Source organism: Scyliorhinus torazame, chromosome 1 (assembly GCF_047496885.1).
Source record: "Scyliorhinus torazame isolate Kashiwa2021f chromosome 1, sScyTor2.1, whole genome shotgun sequence".
Lineage (NCBI taxonomy): Eukaryota > Metazoa > Chordata > Chondrichthyes > Carcharhiniformes > Scyliorhinidae > Scyliorhinus > Scyliorhinus torazame.
The window spans coordinates 51,801,773-51,820,484 of NC_092707.1; the positions used below are offsets into that span (position 1 = coordinate 51,801,773).

Genomic DNA, 18,712 nt, shown 5'->3' on the forward strand with positions numbered 1-18,712 from the left:
CTTTTACAACCACAAAGATGGTCTGTCTTTTAAACCAAGGTTTTAAAAAAAATATTACAGCAACAGATATATACACACCATAATCCAGGCTTTTAAAACCTTTGCTGCATCAGATACATATAATACAACATATGTACCAATTTTGCACATTCATCATATTGGTTCCCTTGCCACCTTCCACAGTCCCGGTCCTTTGGGACACGCCAGCTCAATCAGTTTTGGACATTGAAGTCCCCCACCCAGAGTACATTCTGCTCCCCAGCCTCAGTGGCCCTTCCAGTTGGTGTTCAACATTGAGCAGTATTGATTCCTCAGCTCGGTAGGAAGTGGGAAACACGGGTCAGGCTGTAATCAGCAGGACGCTTCCTTGTCCATGTTTGACCTGATGTCAAGAGAATTCTTGGGGTCCAGAGACAACGTTGAGGACTCCCAGGGCAACTCCTTCTTGACTCTCTACAACTGTGTCTCAACCTCTGGTGAGTCTATCCTGTTAGTGGGACAGCACATTCTGTCAATAGTTCAGGACATATGCAGGGGTGGTGATAATCTATATCCGGGATAATCAACAATGGCCTCATGTTCACCATTACACATGCATAGATACATAGAAGATAGGAGCTGGAGGCCTTTTGGCCCTTTGAGCCTGCTCTGCCATTTATCACGATCATGGCTGCTCATCCAACTCAATAGCCTAATCCTGCTTTCTTCCCATAACCTTTGAACCCATTCGCCCCAAGTGCTACATCTAGCCACCTCTTGAATATATTCAATGCTGTTAATTCCAGATTTATTAATTGAATTCCAATTCCAGCATCCGCCATAGTGGGATCTGAACATATACCCCCAGAGCGTTAGCCTGGGCCTCTGGATTAATAGTCCAGTGACAATACCACTCTGCCACCACCTTCCTATGAGGAACCGCATTTCCTGTTTTATTTCTATTGGGTTGTCTTGTTGCTGAGGGCAATGCAATTGACTTAATCTATTTGGGCTTCAGCAAGGCTTTTGATAAGTTCCCACATGGGAGACTGATAGTGAAGGTAAGAGCCAATGGGATACAAGGAGATTTGGCAAATTGGATCCAGAATTGGCTGAGTGACAGGACTCAGGGGGTGATGGTCGAAAAGTGTTTTTCTGACTGGAAGCCTTTGTCCAGTGGGGTCCCGCAGGGATCTGTGTTGGGGCCCTTGTTGTTTGTGGTTTATGTAAATGATTTGGATATGAATGTAGGAGGTTTGATCAGTAAGTTTGCGGATGATACAAAAATTGGTGATGTGGTAAATGTTGAGGAAGACAGCCTTAGATTACAGGAACATATAGACGGGCTGGTCAGATGGATGATCAGTGGCAAATGGAATTCAAACCGGTAAGTGTGGGGTGATGTACTTGGACAGGACAAACAAGGAAAGGAGTACATGGTAAACGATAGGACTCTGGGAAGTGCCGAGTATCAGAGGGACCTTGATGTGCATGTAAACGGGTCCTTTAAGGTAACAGAGCAGTGGTTAAGAAGGCATATGGTATACTTGCCTTTATTAGCCAAGGCATTGAGTTTAAGAGCAGGGAGGTTATACTGAAACTATATAAAATATTAGTTAGGCCACAGCTAGAGTATTGTGTGCAGTTCTGGAATCCACATTATAGGAGGAATGTGATAGCACTGGAAAGGGTGTGGAGGAGATTTACCAGAATGTTGCCTGGGCTGGAGAGTTTGAGCTATGAAGAGAGATGGGACAGACTTTTCCTTAAGCCTGTACTGCGCTGTAATGTTCTATGTTCTGTTAAAGCAGAGGACACTGAGGAGGACATGATTAAAATGTATGAAATCATGAGGGAATATAGAGCAGACAGGAAGAAGCTTTTCCCTTTGGTGGAGGGGGTCAATGACCACAGGGCATAGATTTAAGGTAAGGGGCAGGAGGTTTAGAGGGGATGTGAGGAAAAACATTTTCACCCAGAGGGTGGTGAGAGTCTGGAACTCAGTGCCTGAAAGGGTGGAGGCAGAGGCCTTCATAAACAATTAAGAAGTATTTAGATGTGCACTTGCAATGCCAAAGCAACAAGGCTATGGGCCAATGCTGGAAAATGTGATCAGACTATTTATGTGGTTGTTATTGACCGGCGCAGACATGATGGGCCAAAAGGCCTGTCTGTGCTGTGAACCTCTATGACTCGATGAATGTTGTAAATCCTACACATGCTGAATGTAGAAAAGGATGATAATACAGACTGTCATCACTCCCCACTAAATCAAACCCCTTCTTCTCTGAGAACCTTGAGCAGCACGGTAGCACAGTGGGTAGCACGGTAGCATAGTGAGCAGCACGGTAGCACAGTGGGCAGCACGGTAGCACAGTGGGTAGCACAGTGGTCAGTACAGTTGCTTCACAGCTCTAGGGTCCCAGGTTCAATTCCCGGCTTGGGTCACTGTTTGTGCGGAGTCAGTATGTTCTCCTCGTGTCTGCATGGGTTTCCTCCGGGTGCTCCGGTTTCCTCCCACAATCCAAAGATGTGCAGGTTAGATGGATTGGCCATGATAAATTTCCCTTAGTGTCCAAAAAAGGGTGGGTGGGGTTACGGGGATAGGGTGGAGGCGTGGGCTTAAGTGGGGTGCTCTTTCCAAGGGCTTGAGCAGACCCGATGGGCCGAATGGCCTTCTTCTGCACTGTAAATTCTATGATAAACAAAGCTATGAGAATGGTAATATTGTGGAGAACTCGTCACTGCTCTCTCACTGTTGGCAATAGCTCATAGTCAGGCTGTGCCCTTACATTTATCTGTTGCTCAACACTGAATAAGATGTAAAAAATCACCTTTGCCAAAAGCAGCAGGGTCCTTCCTGTTCTTGTATCGGCATGATGGTCTCTCAGGCTGAAGAGTTTGGGCGTTAAAATAGCTGGAGCAAAAAACCTCAGAAACAGGAAGCCGCTAATAGCCAAGTACTTGACATCCTAGAAACAAAAGCAAAATGTAGACCAAACCAATGATTACCATAACCACGGATTTTGTTCGTGAATTTACTGAACATGTTAAGCCTACCCCTGTTTATATGAATTAACTAATCTGAGACTCGGATTAGCTCTGAACCCACTTGGATTACACGTATCAGATTTTGAGTACTTGGTGTCAATCGTCAATTGATTTTTCATTAGACTTTTAGGTTTTGATCCTCCATCGAACAAGTTACATAATAGCATCTTGCATTTTCCATCATTTTAGACACAGAAGTGTTGAGAGACACATATAGCACTGAATCAGTGAGTTCAAAATTAGGCCATTCGACCCATGCTACTTGTGCTGCCTCCTTGAAAGAACTATCTAACAGGTCCCACTCGCCCTTCCATTTCCCATAACTCTGTATTTTTTCTCTGTTTCAAGTAGATATCTAATTATGTATCATCATAAATTAAAGAAATGTGAAGACAACCCTGGGACATGTTGTCACACATTGAGTCATTAATGGACTCTGGCACCAGTTCTGCATTTCAATAGGAATACAAAAATAAATTACACTGTCTTTGCGACTAAACAATACTGTCAATTTCTAAAAGTTCTATCATTCAGTCCACCTATTATTCAGCATCGGGAACAGAATGATTCTAAAATCATTTTCCCCGATAGTTTATAATAGTGAAAGTGGATCCATTTCTCATCGGGATATCTGAACACTCTCCAACCAGTGTGCATGTCGTGATTACAAAAAATGTTGTACTGATGATTCATTGAGAGGTGTCAAAACCAAAATAATTATTTTAATTTATCTTTTTTCTCAACATGCACATTTCCAAAATTCTTTTATCTTTACACTTTTCAAATCGATGCTTGCTTCCACTTAGCTCTCATTTATCCTCCTCGTTCCTGGCCACTCGATCAGATTAAAAGAAGTGCCGAGTGTTTTACTTGACCCTAAACTGAGCTTTGGATGCCCTGCCCTATAACCACCAAGCTCACTTGTGCCACATTGCATGGCCCTGCCCTCATTCCACCCCAAAACATCACTGAAATTCTTATTCACACCTCTAGTCGTCTCTTACATCCTCTTCGCCAGCCTCACAAGCTCCACGTCACACAAGCATCATCTTGTCTAAAGCTGTGCTGGACACACCTTATCCCACTCTAAGTCACACTACCCTATCCTTGTAGCCTCCTCTACGAAGTGCACTAAGACATTTGCCACATTAAAGGCTCTACCCAAATTCAAGTCATTGCTGTTTCGACCAGCAGATGACTCCATTCATTATCAAGCAACAAACATTATCTAAACTCTCATGAGTAGCAAGTGAGTTGAATGCTCATGCAGTGAGTCAAGCAAAGTCTTATACCTAGGAAGTAATTTGAGTTTGCTTATACTGGGGTGGGGGAGGTCAGTAGAGTAATAACATTTAATCAAGTCATCTTGTTTCTGTTAAGGGTCTACTGATCTGCTATTATCTGCTGTTTGCTGTGTCTAAACCACCTTGAGGTAAATCACAGGGAAACACAGTGGATATATTTTAACTTATTGTTGGACCATTAAACTTGTGTGGCGGGAGAGGTTTTTGTTATTTGCTTGCCAGTTTGACACAACAGAATGATGCAATTCTCAAGCCCTATAGCCCACACTGTTGAGCTTGCTGCTTTGTCACTTCAAATAAAGTTGTTGATCACTTCTGTGAAAATGAGGACTGCGGACAATCAACAGAGGGTGGCGACCCAAAAGTGGGGAGTTAGGTAAATGGGGCTATGAGAGTTGGGGAAGCTGGGACTGGATAGAGGGTGGCAGCTACAAGGGTGGGGAGGGAAGTAAAGAAAATGGCAAGCCACTTTGGTCCTCTTCTGCACTTGTTGGTGCATTTTCCTGGACCGGTAATGAATACTAGTTGAGACCCTGGGATCCGTTTACCTGAAAGCCTTCTCAAATGGTGAACGGTGCTCAGAACGGGGGGTGGTGGGGGAATCAAAAGGATGAGTGGAACAAATGGGGGGAACATTTCTGTTCGCATCACAAGAATTGCCTACAGGTTGGTAATAAATGGGCAGCAGAGTAGCATAGTGGTTAGCACGGTTGCTTCAGCGCTCCAGGGTCCCAGGTTCGATTCCCGGCTTGGGTCGCTGTCTGTGTAGATGGAACCTGCACATTCTCCCTGCCTCTGCCTGGGTTTCCTCCGGGGTGTTCCGGTTTCCACCCACGAGTCCCAAAAGACGTGCTGTTAGGTAATTTGGACATTCTGAATTCTCCCTCTGTATACCCGAATAGGCGCCGGAATGTGGCGACTGGAGCTTTTCATAGTAACTTCATTGCAGTGTTAATGTAAGCCTACTTGTGACAATAAAGATTATTAATTAAAGATTATAATTATTATAATTGTCGGCTCATGATACAGTCAAATATCTTTGAGCTTTGATGCAGTTTTAATTTATCAATGTTGGGGAATCACCACGCGGTGGCTCAAGGGATTAAAATCCCTCCTAATTACACCTTAACTGGGAGGTACCTCATTGTCTGCTTCTGAAAACTGCTCCTCCACTCGCTTATGCAACTGTTTGAAAGCCACTCGCATAACGGAAGGACACTGCTCCACTGAACCCACAATGGCATCCATCACATCGGTCAGATAAGACTTTAAAAGCTCCTGGCTGCATTCTCGTACGCCAGCTTCTGAAAGACTTCCTTTGAAAGATATTCTCCTTTTGGATCAGTAAAAGAAATATTAGTTGGCACTGCCGTTTTTCTTCTCCGACCCGCACTGTAACTCATAGTTTTCATCAATTTAATTGGAAGTTCATGTTCCACAAGTTACGGCTGCAAAGGGATTTGCTCTCACAACGTTTGTTTAATATTTAAATAGTGCCAAAGTGGGAAAAACAAATTGCTTGCTCTTAAAAAATTAATAGCTTTCATTTTTTACAGTTTTGAAATGTGAGCAAATTAATATAGTGGATTGCTGTCCCAGCTCACTGTGGGGTAAAGTGAGAGGGCATGGGGCTATCCTTTCCCATAGAAACACAGCAGTAAAAGAAAGATCAAATACTCAGGTCCTGTGCTCAGGTCAATTTCTATTGGAACACAACCAGGAAAAGGGGAAGCAGGAGGGAGAGTCAGTCCATGCCATCGACATCCAAACCCATAAAGGCAGAACCTTAGCATTGGCTGTCCACCCATAAACCCTAATAAGGGGGGAATTGTCTTATTAAAAAGTGCGCTTCCAGTTAACCAAATAGCAAGAGCAATAACATCTTGACATTCATTACCAAACCCTATGCTTTCACAATGGAATTCAGCTGGAGATATCAAAATAAATGGCCAGCTTCTGTTTACAGATGATACCAAGTTCTTTGGCTAAGCAAAGACATTGAGAAAGCTGGGAATTAATTCAGAATCTGGGCAGGAAGGAATTACAAATACTTCTTAGCACTGGGAAATGTAAGTAATTGTGGATCAGCTCTAAAATAGAAAACATGATTGTAATGTTCTTGTCAGATGGCCTGATTTATTACAAGAACACTTGTAGCTAAAGTTAGAAACAATTTATTAACTTTATCTGTGGGTAAACGATATACAAGACAACAGATGAAAAACAGTAAAATCATGCCAAGCAACCTCTCTCTTCAACGTCCTCCAGCCAGTCTGAGGTCAGCTGACTTTAACATTCATTTTTAAACTTGTCAGTCAGTGAATTACAACTCCATGATATCACTACAATGATGTTGTACACCATTAAATGAAGATGCGCTAAGAAATTGATGGAGATTAAATAAGTCGCTAAACAAAGGAAATGTCAATTATGTGTGCCAACCGGGTACAGTGGGCACTTGTCTCCCCAGTTTTACCTGATATTACAGCCAAAGAGGACCAAAGATAGAAAGTTAAAATGTTTTGGTTGGACCAAGAGGTGAATGAATAATCCTGTTGGATCCACAAGAATCAAGAAAGCTCATGCCACCCTGGGCTTTCCTGCCACCTCCATCCCTCTTGGTGCTGGTCAGAGCAGGCCCCAATATTGTATAGGCCCAGAGCCAACAAGCTGTAGCAGGGAGCCCATTTGTCACCATGTTTATGAGACCCTAGTCCTCCTGTTGGCATCATCAGGCAACCAGATAGCATGATCCACTGACTAGGTACACAGCAATTCAAAACTAACCCCTTAACTTGTCCAAAATTTAAACAGAAAATTCTGGAAAAACCCAACAGGTCTGTGGGGAGAGAAAGAAAGTTAATGCTTCGAGTCCAATATGATCCTTCTTCAGAACTGGAGAGAGGCAGAAACGTGATGGGTTTTATGCTGTTGTACAAGGGGGAGGGGAGGTGGAGCAGAATAGAAGGTCCGGGATAGATTAGAGGGTGGGAGAAATTAAATGGCAAAGATGACACAAAACACAAACAAAGAGTGGTAAGGATAGTATTAAAGGCTAAAGCTGTGGTCCAGAGTAGGTGTCAATAGCAGAATAAAGGTCAGCACTGTCTTAAAGCAAATTAGCAGAATGTGTTAATCGCAGAGAAAGGGTCAGCACTGTCTGAAAAAAAAATACGAGAACAAGTTACAGACTGGCACTTTTGGGATGAAAAATCTAAATGGAGGACAGATGTCATGGTCTGAAGTTGTTAAACTCAATGTTGAGTCCAGGAGGATGTAACATGCCTAAGTGGAAGATGAGGTGTCTCTTCCCTTTTGCGTTGGGTGTCACTGGAACATTGCAGCAGGCTGAGGACAGAAATATGAGCATGAGAGCATGCTTAACTTGTCTGTTCTCTTCAGAGTTGCTGATTGACCTGCTGGGCATTGCTCACATTTGGTTTTCTTCTGTTTCAGGGTTTGTGCATTGGCAGTTCTTTGCTCTTGATTTTTCCTCTGTAAAAATGTAAGGAATGTGCTGCTCTCTCTGAATTTTACAAAGTGATGTTTCGTCTGGATGCACCACCCTGCACTGACAGGTGAGGTCAAGGCATAGCCTTGGGAACAAAGTCAGGAAACTTTATTGAGCCACTTTAAACACAAAATATTAAACAAATATAATATTAAACAAATATTCACCATTCAAATATACATTTCAAATCCAAACAGATTAGAATTTTTACGGTGTTTAATCTACATCACCGTGGAGGGGTGAAACTTGGATTTACCTCAACATCAGTATCAGAACGTAACTTAGCAACCGCAAAGATTCAGTTGGCATCATTAAATGTCTGCCTATTAAGCAGTTTATTAGCTGCGCCAAAAATATTCTGTTCTTAGAACAATTAACTCCTGAACATTTGTGCCTTCGAGGGAAGACCTTTGTTTTGGATCAAATGCATCTTCGTCCATTGTTATGGAGACCAGTGTAATTTGTAACTCATGAAAACATTTGAAAAAAATGTGCGTCATGAGTTATTTATGCTGATTATTAAGTTCATGTGGAAGTAATAGGCTTAACTACAGGATATTCGTGAAGCTGCACAGTTAAATGTCAATTACCCAGCCTCACAAGACAAACACATTTTTTGTAGCATTGAAAGCTCACAAAGATTTCCATCGCTACATTGAAGTGCTAATTGTTTAACATCGGTAGCCTAGAAACTGCTGTTCTCCATCCTCAAATGCTTGGTGCCATTTATATGTCATCTGCTTGTCCACAGTTTTAACATCAGCTAATGGACTAAAAATTGGTATGTATTGTACCTATGCTTGGCTGCAAACTGTGTTCACCAATGATAAATTTAATAGTGGAATGAGCCATGTTGAATCTGCACGCGTGCATTGATAAGTTAGTCCTGCCTATTTTCGAAATAGGCATTAAGCTATGTACATATGCAAATGAGGGGTCAAGCAGCTATTTAGGCTCCTTTGTCAAATTTAATTGGCGACGAGCAGAGGAGGAGCCAAGCCTGCTCACTGACAGGGCGGACTGGATCACAGGAACTCATGTATAAATATTGAATGGCTAGCAGACAACCCCAACCCCTGTTGGACATGATAGCCAACATTTTAAAGAGAAGGGAAGGAGAAAATGAATTCAAGAATTAAATAACAGAGTAACACTCACTGTGGTGACCGCAGTATTAGAAACAAAAATCAGGAGAGATGGCTAGATGATTCGACAGCTGTTTTTGCACTGTAGTATGAAGCCGCAATGATACCAACATACTTTGTGTTGAATGGCAGATTAAGGGTTAAAAGTTGGTATTGAAAGATCTGGGGCGAGATTCTCCGACCCCCCGCCGGGTCGGAGAATCGCCGGGGGCTGGCGTGAATCCTGCCCCCGCCGGTTGCCGAAGTCTCCGGCACCAGATATTCGGCGGGGGCGAGAATCGCGCCGCACTGGTTGGCGGGCCCCCCCGCTTGATTCTCCGGCCCGGATGGGCCGAAGTCCCGCCGCTAAAATGCCTGTCCTGCCGGTGTAAATTAAACCACCTACCTTCCCGGCGGGACAAGGCGGCGCGGGCGGGCTCCGGGGTCCTGGCGGGGGGGCGCGGGGCGATCTGGCCCCGGGGGGTGCCCCCATGGTGGCCTGGCCCGCGATCGGGACCCACCGATCCGCGGGCGGGCCTGTGCCGTGGGGGCACTCTTTCCCTTCCGCCTCCGCCACGGTCTCCACCATGGCGGAGGCGGAAGAGACTCCCTCCACTGCGCATGCGCAGGAATGCCGTCAGCGGCCGCTGACGCTCCTGCGCATGCGCCGCCCGGAGATGTCATTTCCGCGCCAGCTGGCGGGGCACCAAAGGCCTTTTCCGCCAGCTGGCGGGGCGGAAATTCATCCGGCGCCGACCTAGCCCCTCAATGTTGGGGCTCGGCCCCCAAAGATGCGGAGCACTCCGCACCTTTAGGGCAGCGCGATGCCCGTCTGATTTGCGCCGTTTTGGGCGCCAGTCGGCGGACATCCCACCGTTTCCGGAGAATTTCGCCCCTGAAATGGGTATAGGAATCGGCTGCACCTGCTAAATTTACCAATCTTGTGCGAAATTCTCCGGAAACGGCGCGATGTCCGCCGACTGGCGCCCAAAACGGCGCAAATCAGACGGGCATCGCGCCGCCCCAAAGATGCGGAATGCTCCGCATCTTTGGGGGCCGACCCCTAACCTTGAGGGGCTAGGTCGGCGCCGGACGAATTTCCGCCCCGCCAGCTGGCGGGACAGGCATTTTAGCGGCGGGACTTCGGCCCATCTGGGCCGGAGAATCGTGCGGGGGGGGGCCCGCCAACCGGCGCGGCGCGATTCCCGCCCCCGCCGAATCCCAGGTGCCGGAGACTTCGGCAACCGGCGGGGGCGAGATTCACGCCAGCCCCCGGCGATTCTCCGACCCGGCGGGGGGTCGGAGAATTTCGCCCCTGATGTCATGCCTTTTTCTTTTACTTCTACATACTTTATTCTGCATTGTTACACAAAGGTTATTCTATCAATGAAGGTAGGCAATACATTCTAAACCATAAAATCTTCACCGGTGTACATCCATTGTGCAAGTTGATATATAATTAGATCTTACCACAAGATGCAGTCAAAGTGCAAAAAGCTATTGTTGAGGAATTTTCTGGGCTATGGCACTCCTGTGCAGCCTAACCCAGTAATGAAAATCTGTATCATCCCATTCCTTGCCCATTGACCTTCATGTCCACCTGTCAAAGCTCTGTCTCCTCTTATTGGTGCACTGAGTTCTCCGTCAATAATTCCTGATTATTAATCAGGAACCTATCTATCTCTGTCTTAAAGACACTCAGTGATTTGGCCTCCACAGCCTTCTGAGGACAAGAGTTCCACAGATTCACCACCATCTGGCTGAAGAAATTCCTCCTCATCTCTGTTTTAAAGAATTGTCTCTTTAGTCTGAGATTGTGTCCTCTGGTTCTCGATTTCCGAGAAGTGGAAACATCCTCTTCCACATCCACTCTATCCAGGCCTCGCGGTATCCTGTAAGTTTCAATAAAATCCCTCCTCTTTCCAGGGCAACCTGTATCTCATATGTGTCTTTCGTTTCTTTGATGGCTCCCGTTGAACCTTTTATCTTATGCCAATATCCCTCCTGCCATTTAACCTCCTTTTGATTTGCACAAGCGCATTTTATTTCCCTTCTTGTTTGTGAATTTTGTTACCCAATGTTTTTAAGATTTATGGGACAAAGACAGGTATATGGTGTTAGACTATAGATCAGTCATCATCCTACTGAACAGCAGAAGAGGCTCAAGGGGCTCAACTTCTGTGCCAATGCTTCTCTGCCTGTGCATATATGTGTGTTTTTATGCCATCTGCTGTCTGGACCCTATTCTCTGGAAATCCGTCCCTTAGCCTCTCCACCTCTTTCCACTTTTAAGATGCTCCTAAACACACACCTCTTTAATCTATCATTATGTGTGAAGAATTATCAAAAATGTTTTTATTAGTATTGCTCGTTAAGCACCGTGGGATGTTTTACAACAATAAATCCATCATGCAAAGGTAAGCGCTGTTGTTGTGTTTGTGTGTCTCAGCCTTAACTTTGGTCCATGCCTTTTCAACTGCTGTTCGTCTTCCAATATTGGCAAAAGAAAGTCTGTACCCAAAGCAATGTTGCCTGGCTTGCTGAGTATTTCCAGTGTTACCGTTTGACTGCTGGCATCCACAGTGTTTTCTTTTGTCCAATCAGGCTTCTTCAAGCTCTTTAAGAAGCTGATGATTGAAGAAATCAAAGGAAGAGAAACCGAAGAAAGATAAGCCGTAAAGTTGCGTTCGAAGACAGGTATAATTGAGACATACCTCGTTTTGTTTAGGTCAATTTTACAAGGATCCAGTTCGATGTATTTCTTTTCATCAAAAATGCGGTTAATGACATGCCTCAGCACCTCGTGTAAATATGGCATTCCAACCAGCTGTAAGAAATGAGAACTGTTATTCAAATCAATGTACCCGCAATATGAACACATGCCCCTCTGACAGGCGACCCACTGTGATGATAGGTTGTAGAATCAGTGATGCAACACAAATCCTATGACAGCCCTTACGCTTGTGTCATCCTGACTTGGAAATATATCTCTGTTCCTTTACTGTCACTGGTTCAAAATTCTGGAACTCCCTCCCTGACAGCAGTGTGGATGCATTTACATCACATGGACGTCAAAGGTCCAAGAAGGCAGCTCATCGCCACCTTCTCAAGGGCAATTAGGGATAGGCAATAATGTTGGCCTAGTCAATGATGCTCACACTACATGAATGAATCTTTTAAAAAACTGCAAACTGCTTTTTTTTATTTGGAGGCCAGGAGATTTAAATGCCTTGACACTTTGACAATGCCCTTGACAATTCCAATAAATGTATGCACAGTTTATCACATTAATGTCTACATTAAACAATCCCAAGAGCAAATGATCTTTCCCAAAGAGCATGTGACCTCTCTCATCCGGTACCTTACCTCACCCAAAGGTGTCCCTGGGTTTATCCAAAATGGTGCCGTACTTCTCCAAATAACTCCACTAGCAAAAATTAGAATTAGATATCTGAAGGCAGTTGGAATTTTATATATGCAGCTGCCTCTGTGAACCACGGATGTGCAAATTATAAGCTGCTCCCTTCACCCCCTGGTGAAAATAGTTAGTGCCGGGTCCAGATGAGAAGTTGGGCCATTGGGGCCTTTTTGGCTAAACTGGAGACCTTCTCTGACTTTGCTAAAATTCATGCCTGTGTCATTACTCTCGTAATTGTTTTCTTTCCATCGTGGTTCCAGCCAATAAACCTTATCCTGCACAAAACAAAAGCTACACTTTTTGACATGAGTTCCCCCTGCAGAATTAGATGACCCAAGAACCTTTCAATAATCCTTCCTATTTATAGGATTAAGTTTAATTCTGTCTTGCAGCAGCATACTCAATTCTTAGTGTTAATATGAATATCAGACTACAATGACTAATATATTTATTTACAATTGGGATAATGGCATGAAGCATAAAACATTTAACCAATATACTGACACTACAATATAATCCAATAGAATGAAAAACAATGAGCTCATGACCCTTTATAAGAAATGTCTTAAATGTAGAAACAGAAAGTTCCTCTGTCTAAATTTCATCTTCCCGTACAAATCTCAGCATCGACATCTCTTCCCACGTCTAAATCCAAAAATAAGGGATCAGTTGAAATTTCCTGGCAGAATCAATTGCTAGAACTTAGGCAACACTTTACACTGTGCTAGCTTCAAGCTATTTTGAACCAACATTCTTGAAACCTTCATCGCTGTCTTTTCTAGCTAAAATAGAGAAATGACTCATGCTTTTAATTCAGATACACAGTGGCTTTGACATCTCTTAAATCAATGAATAATTGCCCTGCTAAAATTAATTTAAACACATTATCCAACATCAGTTTTTAATTATATCTATTTATTTACATCAATGCAAGTTTTTGTTGCTTGCTTCTCACATTTGTCCCCCTCTTTGTGGAATAATGTGGAAGGATCATTGCTTAATAAACAGTCTTTCAGATACCAACAAGTGGGAATTATACCTGAACCTTCTTGCTTAGAGACAGAAACATTTGGGCACGATCCAACGGCCATATTGCGCTGGAAAAGCAGATCGCTGCGGCACCTCGCAAAATCCGACGCGCTCTTGCGAGACGTTGCAATGTAAATCCTGCCCACAATGGGCGTGATCACTTTTTGGTGAATCTGGATATTAGAGCAGGGCAATATGTCTCACTCAAATGTGCAGATTCCTGAGGTACCTGAAGCTTTGCGATTCAACCCTTTCGTCTCAGAGAACCCGGGCGAGCGCCGTTCAGCACTGGCCCCACAAATGGGGACCAGACAGAACGGCACTCGTGGGGGCCTTCCAGGGGATCAGAGGCCCTAAGCTGCATGCCCTTTGGGCAGGGTGGTGTCCAGGCACCGCTGGCACCTCCTGGACTCGCTGGCAGTGCCAGCCTTGCATCTTGGCAGTGCCAGCCTGGCACCTTGGCAGTGCTACCTGGGTGCCAGCCTGGCACTGCAAGATGCCCAAGTGGTACTGCCAGCTGACAGGAGGCAGTGCCAGGGTGCCAGATTGGCTTTGCCAAGGTGCCAAGTTGGCATTTTGTACGCACGCGCGATCGGGCTGGGGTGTATGGCATGGGTGTTGGAAGAGCGGCGGGGGGGAAGACTCACCCATAGTGCATTCCAGCTGGGGAGCGTGAAAGGTTGGGGATCATTCGGGGGCCTCTGAGATTGGGACCCCATTGAGGAATGACGTCCTGATCTCTCGCTACGCTTGGGAGATCCGGCGAGCAGAGCTCCCCGTTGTACAAAATGAGGCTGTGTGCAGCCTTGGTCGTGCATTCCCTGTTCAGGCCCCTTATTCCACGTGAGTCGTGTTGAATAGTCATGTGTTTCTCAGCACTGCGAGCCGCGGGAAACACGCGGTAGGTGATTCTGAGACCAGGGTCCTGAATCTCAATAAAGGTAACTATGATAGCATGAGGCATGAGCTGGCTATGACAGACTGGGAAACATTGGATTGGATTTTGTATATTGTCATGTGTACCGAGGTACAGTGAAAAGTATTTTTCTGCGAGCAGCTCAACAGATCATTAAGTACATGAAAAGAAAAGTAAAGAAAAGAAAATACATAATAGGGCAACACAAGGTACATTACTGAAAGGAAGTACAGCGGAAGGCAATGGCAGGCATTAAAGAAGCAAACAAGTTTAATATAGCTTGCTCTTGAACTCTAATCCCCTATTAATTAAGGCCCTATTAATAAAGCCTCAGCAACAGTATGCTTTATGAACCACTTTCTCAAACTCTCCTGTCACCTTCACTGGTTCACGTACATGTACACCCAGGTCACCCTGCTCCTCACCCATTATTCGATATTATCTCTCCATGATCTTCCGACCAAAATGAATCACTTCATATTTCTCTGCATCTGCCACCTGTCCACCCATTGCATTAGCACAGTGGGCTAAACAGCTAGCTTATAATGCAGAACAAGGCCAGCAGCGCGGGTTCAATTCCTGTACCAGCCTTCCCTAACAAGCACCGGAATGTAGTGACTAGGGGCTTTACACAATAACTTAATTGAAGCCTACTTGTGACAATAAGCGATTATTATTATGTCCTTCTGAAGTTCCAAGCTATCCTCCTCACAATGCTTCCAAGTTTCCCATCATGTGCAAATATTTATGAATTGTGTCCCGTACACCAAGGTCTCGATCATTAATATATATCAGGAAAAGCAAAGGTCTCAACATTGACCCCTGGAGAATACCATACAAACGCTCCTCCAGCCCAAACAACATCTGTGACCACGACTGATGAAGCCATTAGCAATGCAAATCAATGACTCAAACTAGTCTGTAACGTGCTTCCCCTTCCCCAACCCAAAGATGAAAATGACATAAAAGACAAGTATTAAAGATTGTTTTACACCAAATCAGGAGATGTTAAGCTGGATTCTCTATCAGCGGGATCCTCCGCTTCACCGGCAGCCCACTCACGCCCACGGATTTCCCGACGGTGTGGAGTTGCCCACAATGGGTAACCCCATTGACCGGCTGCCGGCACGGAGGATCCTGTTGCCGATGGGGGCGCACACCAGGAAATGGGTTCAGTGGGACGGAGAATCCCGCCATATTATTTCTTCACACACAATCATCCCTAAAGGCAAGAATTGGAGCAGTCTACTGTTTGCTGTCAGTATATTATCACCATGCAGCACAGTAACACAGTGGGTGTCACTGTTGCTTCACAGCGCCAGGGTCCCAGGTTAGATTGCCAGCTTGGGTCACTGTCTGTGTGGAGTCTGCAAGTTAGCCCTGTGTCTGCGTGGGTTTCCTCCGGATGCTCCGATTTCTTCCCACAGTCCCGAAAGACGTGCTTTAGGTAATTTGGACATTCTGAATTCTCCCTGTGTACCTGAACAGGCGCCGGAATGTGGCGACTAGGGGCTTTTCACAGTAACTTCATCGCAGTGTTAATGTATGCCTACTTGTGTCAATAAAAATTATTATTATTATTATTATGTGCTGATCCAAGGACATGGTAGGGGAGCTCCAGATTTGCTCAAGATAGCAAGAAACTGTTTTTGTTGTAACTTTAGGGTGTATCCTTTTAAGCCACGCACGAGGAGGATTATGGCCTGAAGTTATTAGAACCTGTGAAATTCTTCATTTGCATTTGTGAAAGGTTTACAGCATTAGAAAACGTACGCAACATATTCTGTGCCATCCCTGTGGTTTGTGAGAAACATTCATAAATATTGGGTGAAATGTTTGGGTCCCGCCCACCATGGGAATTGTCACAAGTGGGCCGTAAAATCTGGCCCACCTGCAAATGGTCCGTTGACTTTGGACAGGAATTTCCAGTCCCACAGTGGAGACTATTTCTGTCAATCCTTTGTGGGACTTAGTATAACAAACTCCATTACATTACAGGCACAAATTACCAAATGGCCTTTTTCTGTGTTGCAGGTCTCTGTATTCCATTCATCCAGTTAAGAATAAATATATTAAGTTTATCAATCATTAACCTCTTTTTATCAAATCCAATTGGAACATCTTAGTTAACTCATGCAGTTCTATGGGGTTCATTGATTTGATCTTCAATGGCTTGACCAAAGCTAATGTTTAACGATAGGCCAATTAGTGTCTGGGTTTATTCTTCTCTCCCTTCTTAAACTCAGATTCTACATTGGCTAGTCTCCTATTCCCTAGCTGCATTTGTAGTGTCTCGGGAGGATTGAAAAGTTGCAATCGGCATGTCCTCTCTGTCCCCTTTTAGCAAATCTCAGGTGGACGACATCAGGCTCAGGTAACTTAACCACCTCTCGTTCAGCTGTTTCTTTTAAACAATACACAGAGAAGTAAAGACTGTCGTACCATATATTTCATGTTCCTCTAAACCAATGGTGAACATTCTTAAGCAAAGCCTAGATTATTACCTCTCTGTTTGCAAAGCATAGAGTCTGGTTCCATTTAAGCAAGGAATCAGGGAGCTTGCTATTCCCTTTAGATCCTGCATCCCTGAAAAATAGTTACCTTTGTTCTATTATTTTTCCTGACTCTATTGACAATCTAAGACTGAGGGGAAATTTAATTCCCTCCAATGTTATATTAGTCAGTAATTCATTCTCACAATAAAGGAACAAAGATCATTCCTTCCAACTGAGAATGATTGAGATTGAACTTACGGTGTGAAGTTAACCTCCAAGATCCCTGATGATTTGCTGATCTTCAGCAATCTAAGAAAGTTAATGAAAAGTGCAATTTCCCCAAGCGTCTGAGATCCAATAATTTGACCGTTGGTTGTTTCAGTCACTGCTGCAATTTAAAATGGGCCCACAAGTTTGAAATGCCAACTTAGAGGGATTAAAAGCAAGAATCATTCGCAAAAGTAAAAAACACTTACCTTCATAAACTGTTCCATAGCCTTTGAAGCCAAGGAATTGGATCTGAAAAGTGTGTTTGGATCAGCTGTTAAAAAATAGAAAAGTACTGATTGAGTAATGCTTGGGAAAACTAAGTGGTGAACTTTACACAGGCACAGCAAGCTTCATGTTAATTATTTCTGAAAAGAAATGAATATTTCTTATTATTTCTGATCTGTAGACCACAGTGGATGGAAATAGATCTAATCAGTATAAATGAATACATCAAATTCCAAATGATTGATTGGAAATAAAAAACATCTCGGTATTTTATCACCTGTGTATCCTTTTGAACACTAATCTAATTAATAATTAGCTATGAATAATACCAAACATCTCCGCAATCATAATTTCATGAACCTCTGGGTCAAACATGTTGTTCGCTCTGCCAATTTGATTAAATGCTTATCTCCATTGCAGGAAACGATGACATTTAGGTTCATAGCTAAGGAGAGAATGAAATCTGTATAACTACAGCTTTGGATAATCCAGACAAGAGACATTCTAACAGACTAATTTCTGAACAAGCTCAAACCCACTCTGAATTCAGCGCACATCAACCTAGGACTCCTTGGGATGAGCATGCGATGAATGAAGCAATCCGACATCAATTTTAACTTCCGTTATGAGCTGTAAGAGTCCCGTGCTTGGGTTTGCACCTGAAGCTCATTAGACTTGGCCTGTTGGTCAGCTGCTTGGCGGTTCCCAGTGGTAAACAATGGCTGGCCGAGGGGGGAGGATGAAAATGGGTGATCCGGAGCACTAGATAGAGAGGGGTTTTTGCAAGGGTGCAGACAGCCTGGAGAAGCAAACTTCCTTTGAAGCCTTAAAAGAACACTGCTGGGGCAGCACGGTGGCGCAGTGGGTTAGCCCTGCTGCCTCATGGCGTCGAGGTCCCAGGTTCGATCCCGGCTCTGGGTCACTGTCCGTGTGGAGTTTGCACATTCTCCCCGTGTTTGCGTGGGTTTCGCCCCCACAAACCTAAAGATGTGCAGGCTAGGTGGATTGGCCACGCTAAATTGCCCCTTAATTGGAAAAAATGAATTGGGTACTCTAAATTTAAAAAACACGAAAAAGAAAAAAAGAAACTGCTGCTCCTCTGGACCCTAAATAGTAAAATTCTTTTTAGTTTTCCTCGAGTGGGCTTGTTGGCTTCTTGACAACTTTAACTGGCCCAAGTGTTCAGTGGGAAGGCCACTCAAGGGCAGCCTAAGCTTTCATTGGGGTCCATATACGACATTCAAAGGGAATTAAAATACATTGAATGTATATATAGAGTGAGAATGGTAGCAGAGATTGTCCTTCAATCGGTCTTGTCCTTCAATTTGGGCGGCACGGTGGCACAGTGGATAGCACTGCGGCCTCACAGCGCCAGGGACCCGGATTAAAT

At 44.3% G+C, this 18,712-nt stretch overlaps 1 protein-coding gene across 2 annotated transcripts in view; it reads right to left on the reverse strand.

Moving 5' to 3' along the window:
• rasal1a (RAS protein activator like 1a (GAP1 like)) overlaps positions 1–18,712 on the reverse strand; it is a 386,120-nt gene that overhangs the window by 91,957 nt on the left and 275,451 nt on the right. For both annotated transcript variants that reach the window (XM_072492394.1, XM_072492310.1), the window contains exons 12-15: positions 17,304–17,368; positions 11,684–11,796; positions 5,475–5,667; positions 2,814–2,951 (exon numbers count right to left, since the gene is read on the reverse strand). In XM_072492394.1, coding sequence (XP_072348495.1) covers positions 2,814–2,951; positions 5,475–5,667; positions 11,684–11,796; positions 17,304–17,368 — 509 coding nt within the window. The remainder of the gene's footprint in view (positions 1–2,813; positions 2,952–5,474; positions 5,668–11,683; positions 11,797–17,303; positions 17,369–18,712) is intronic.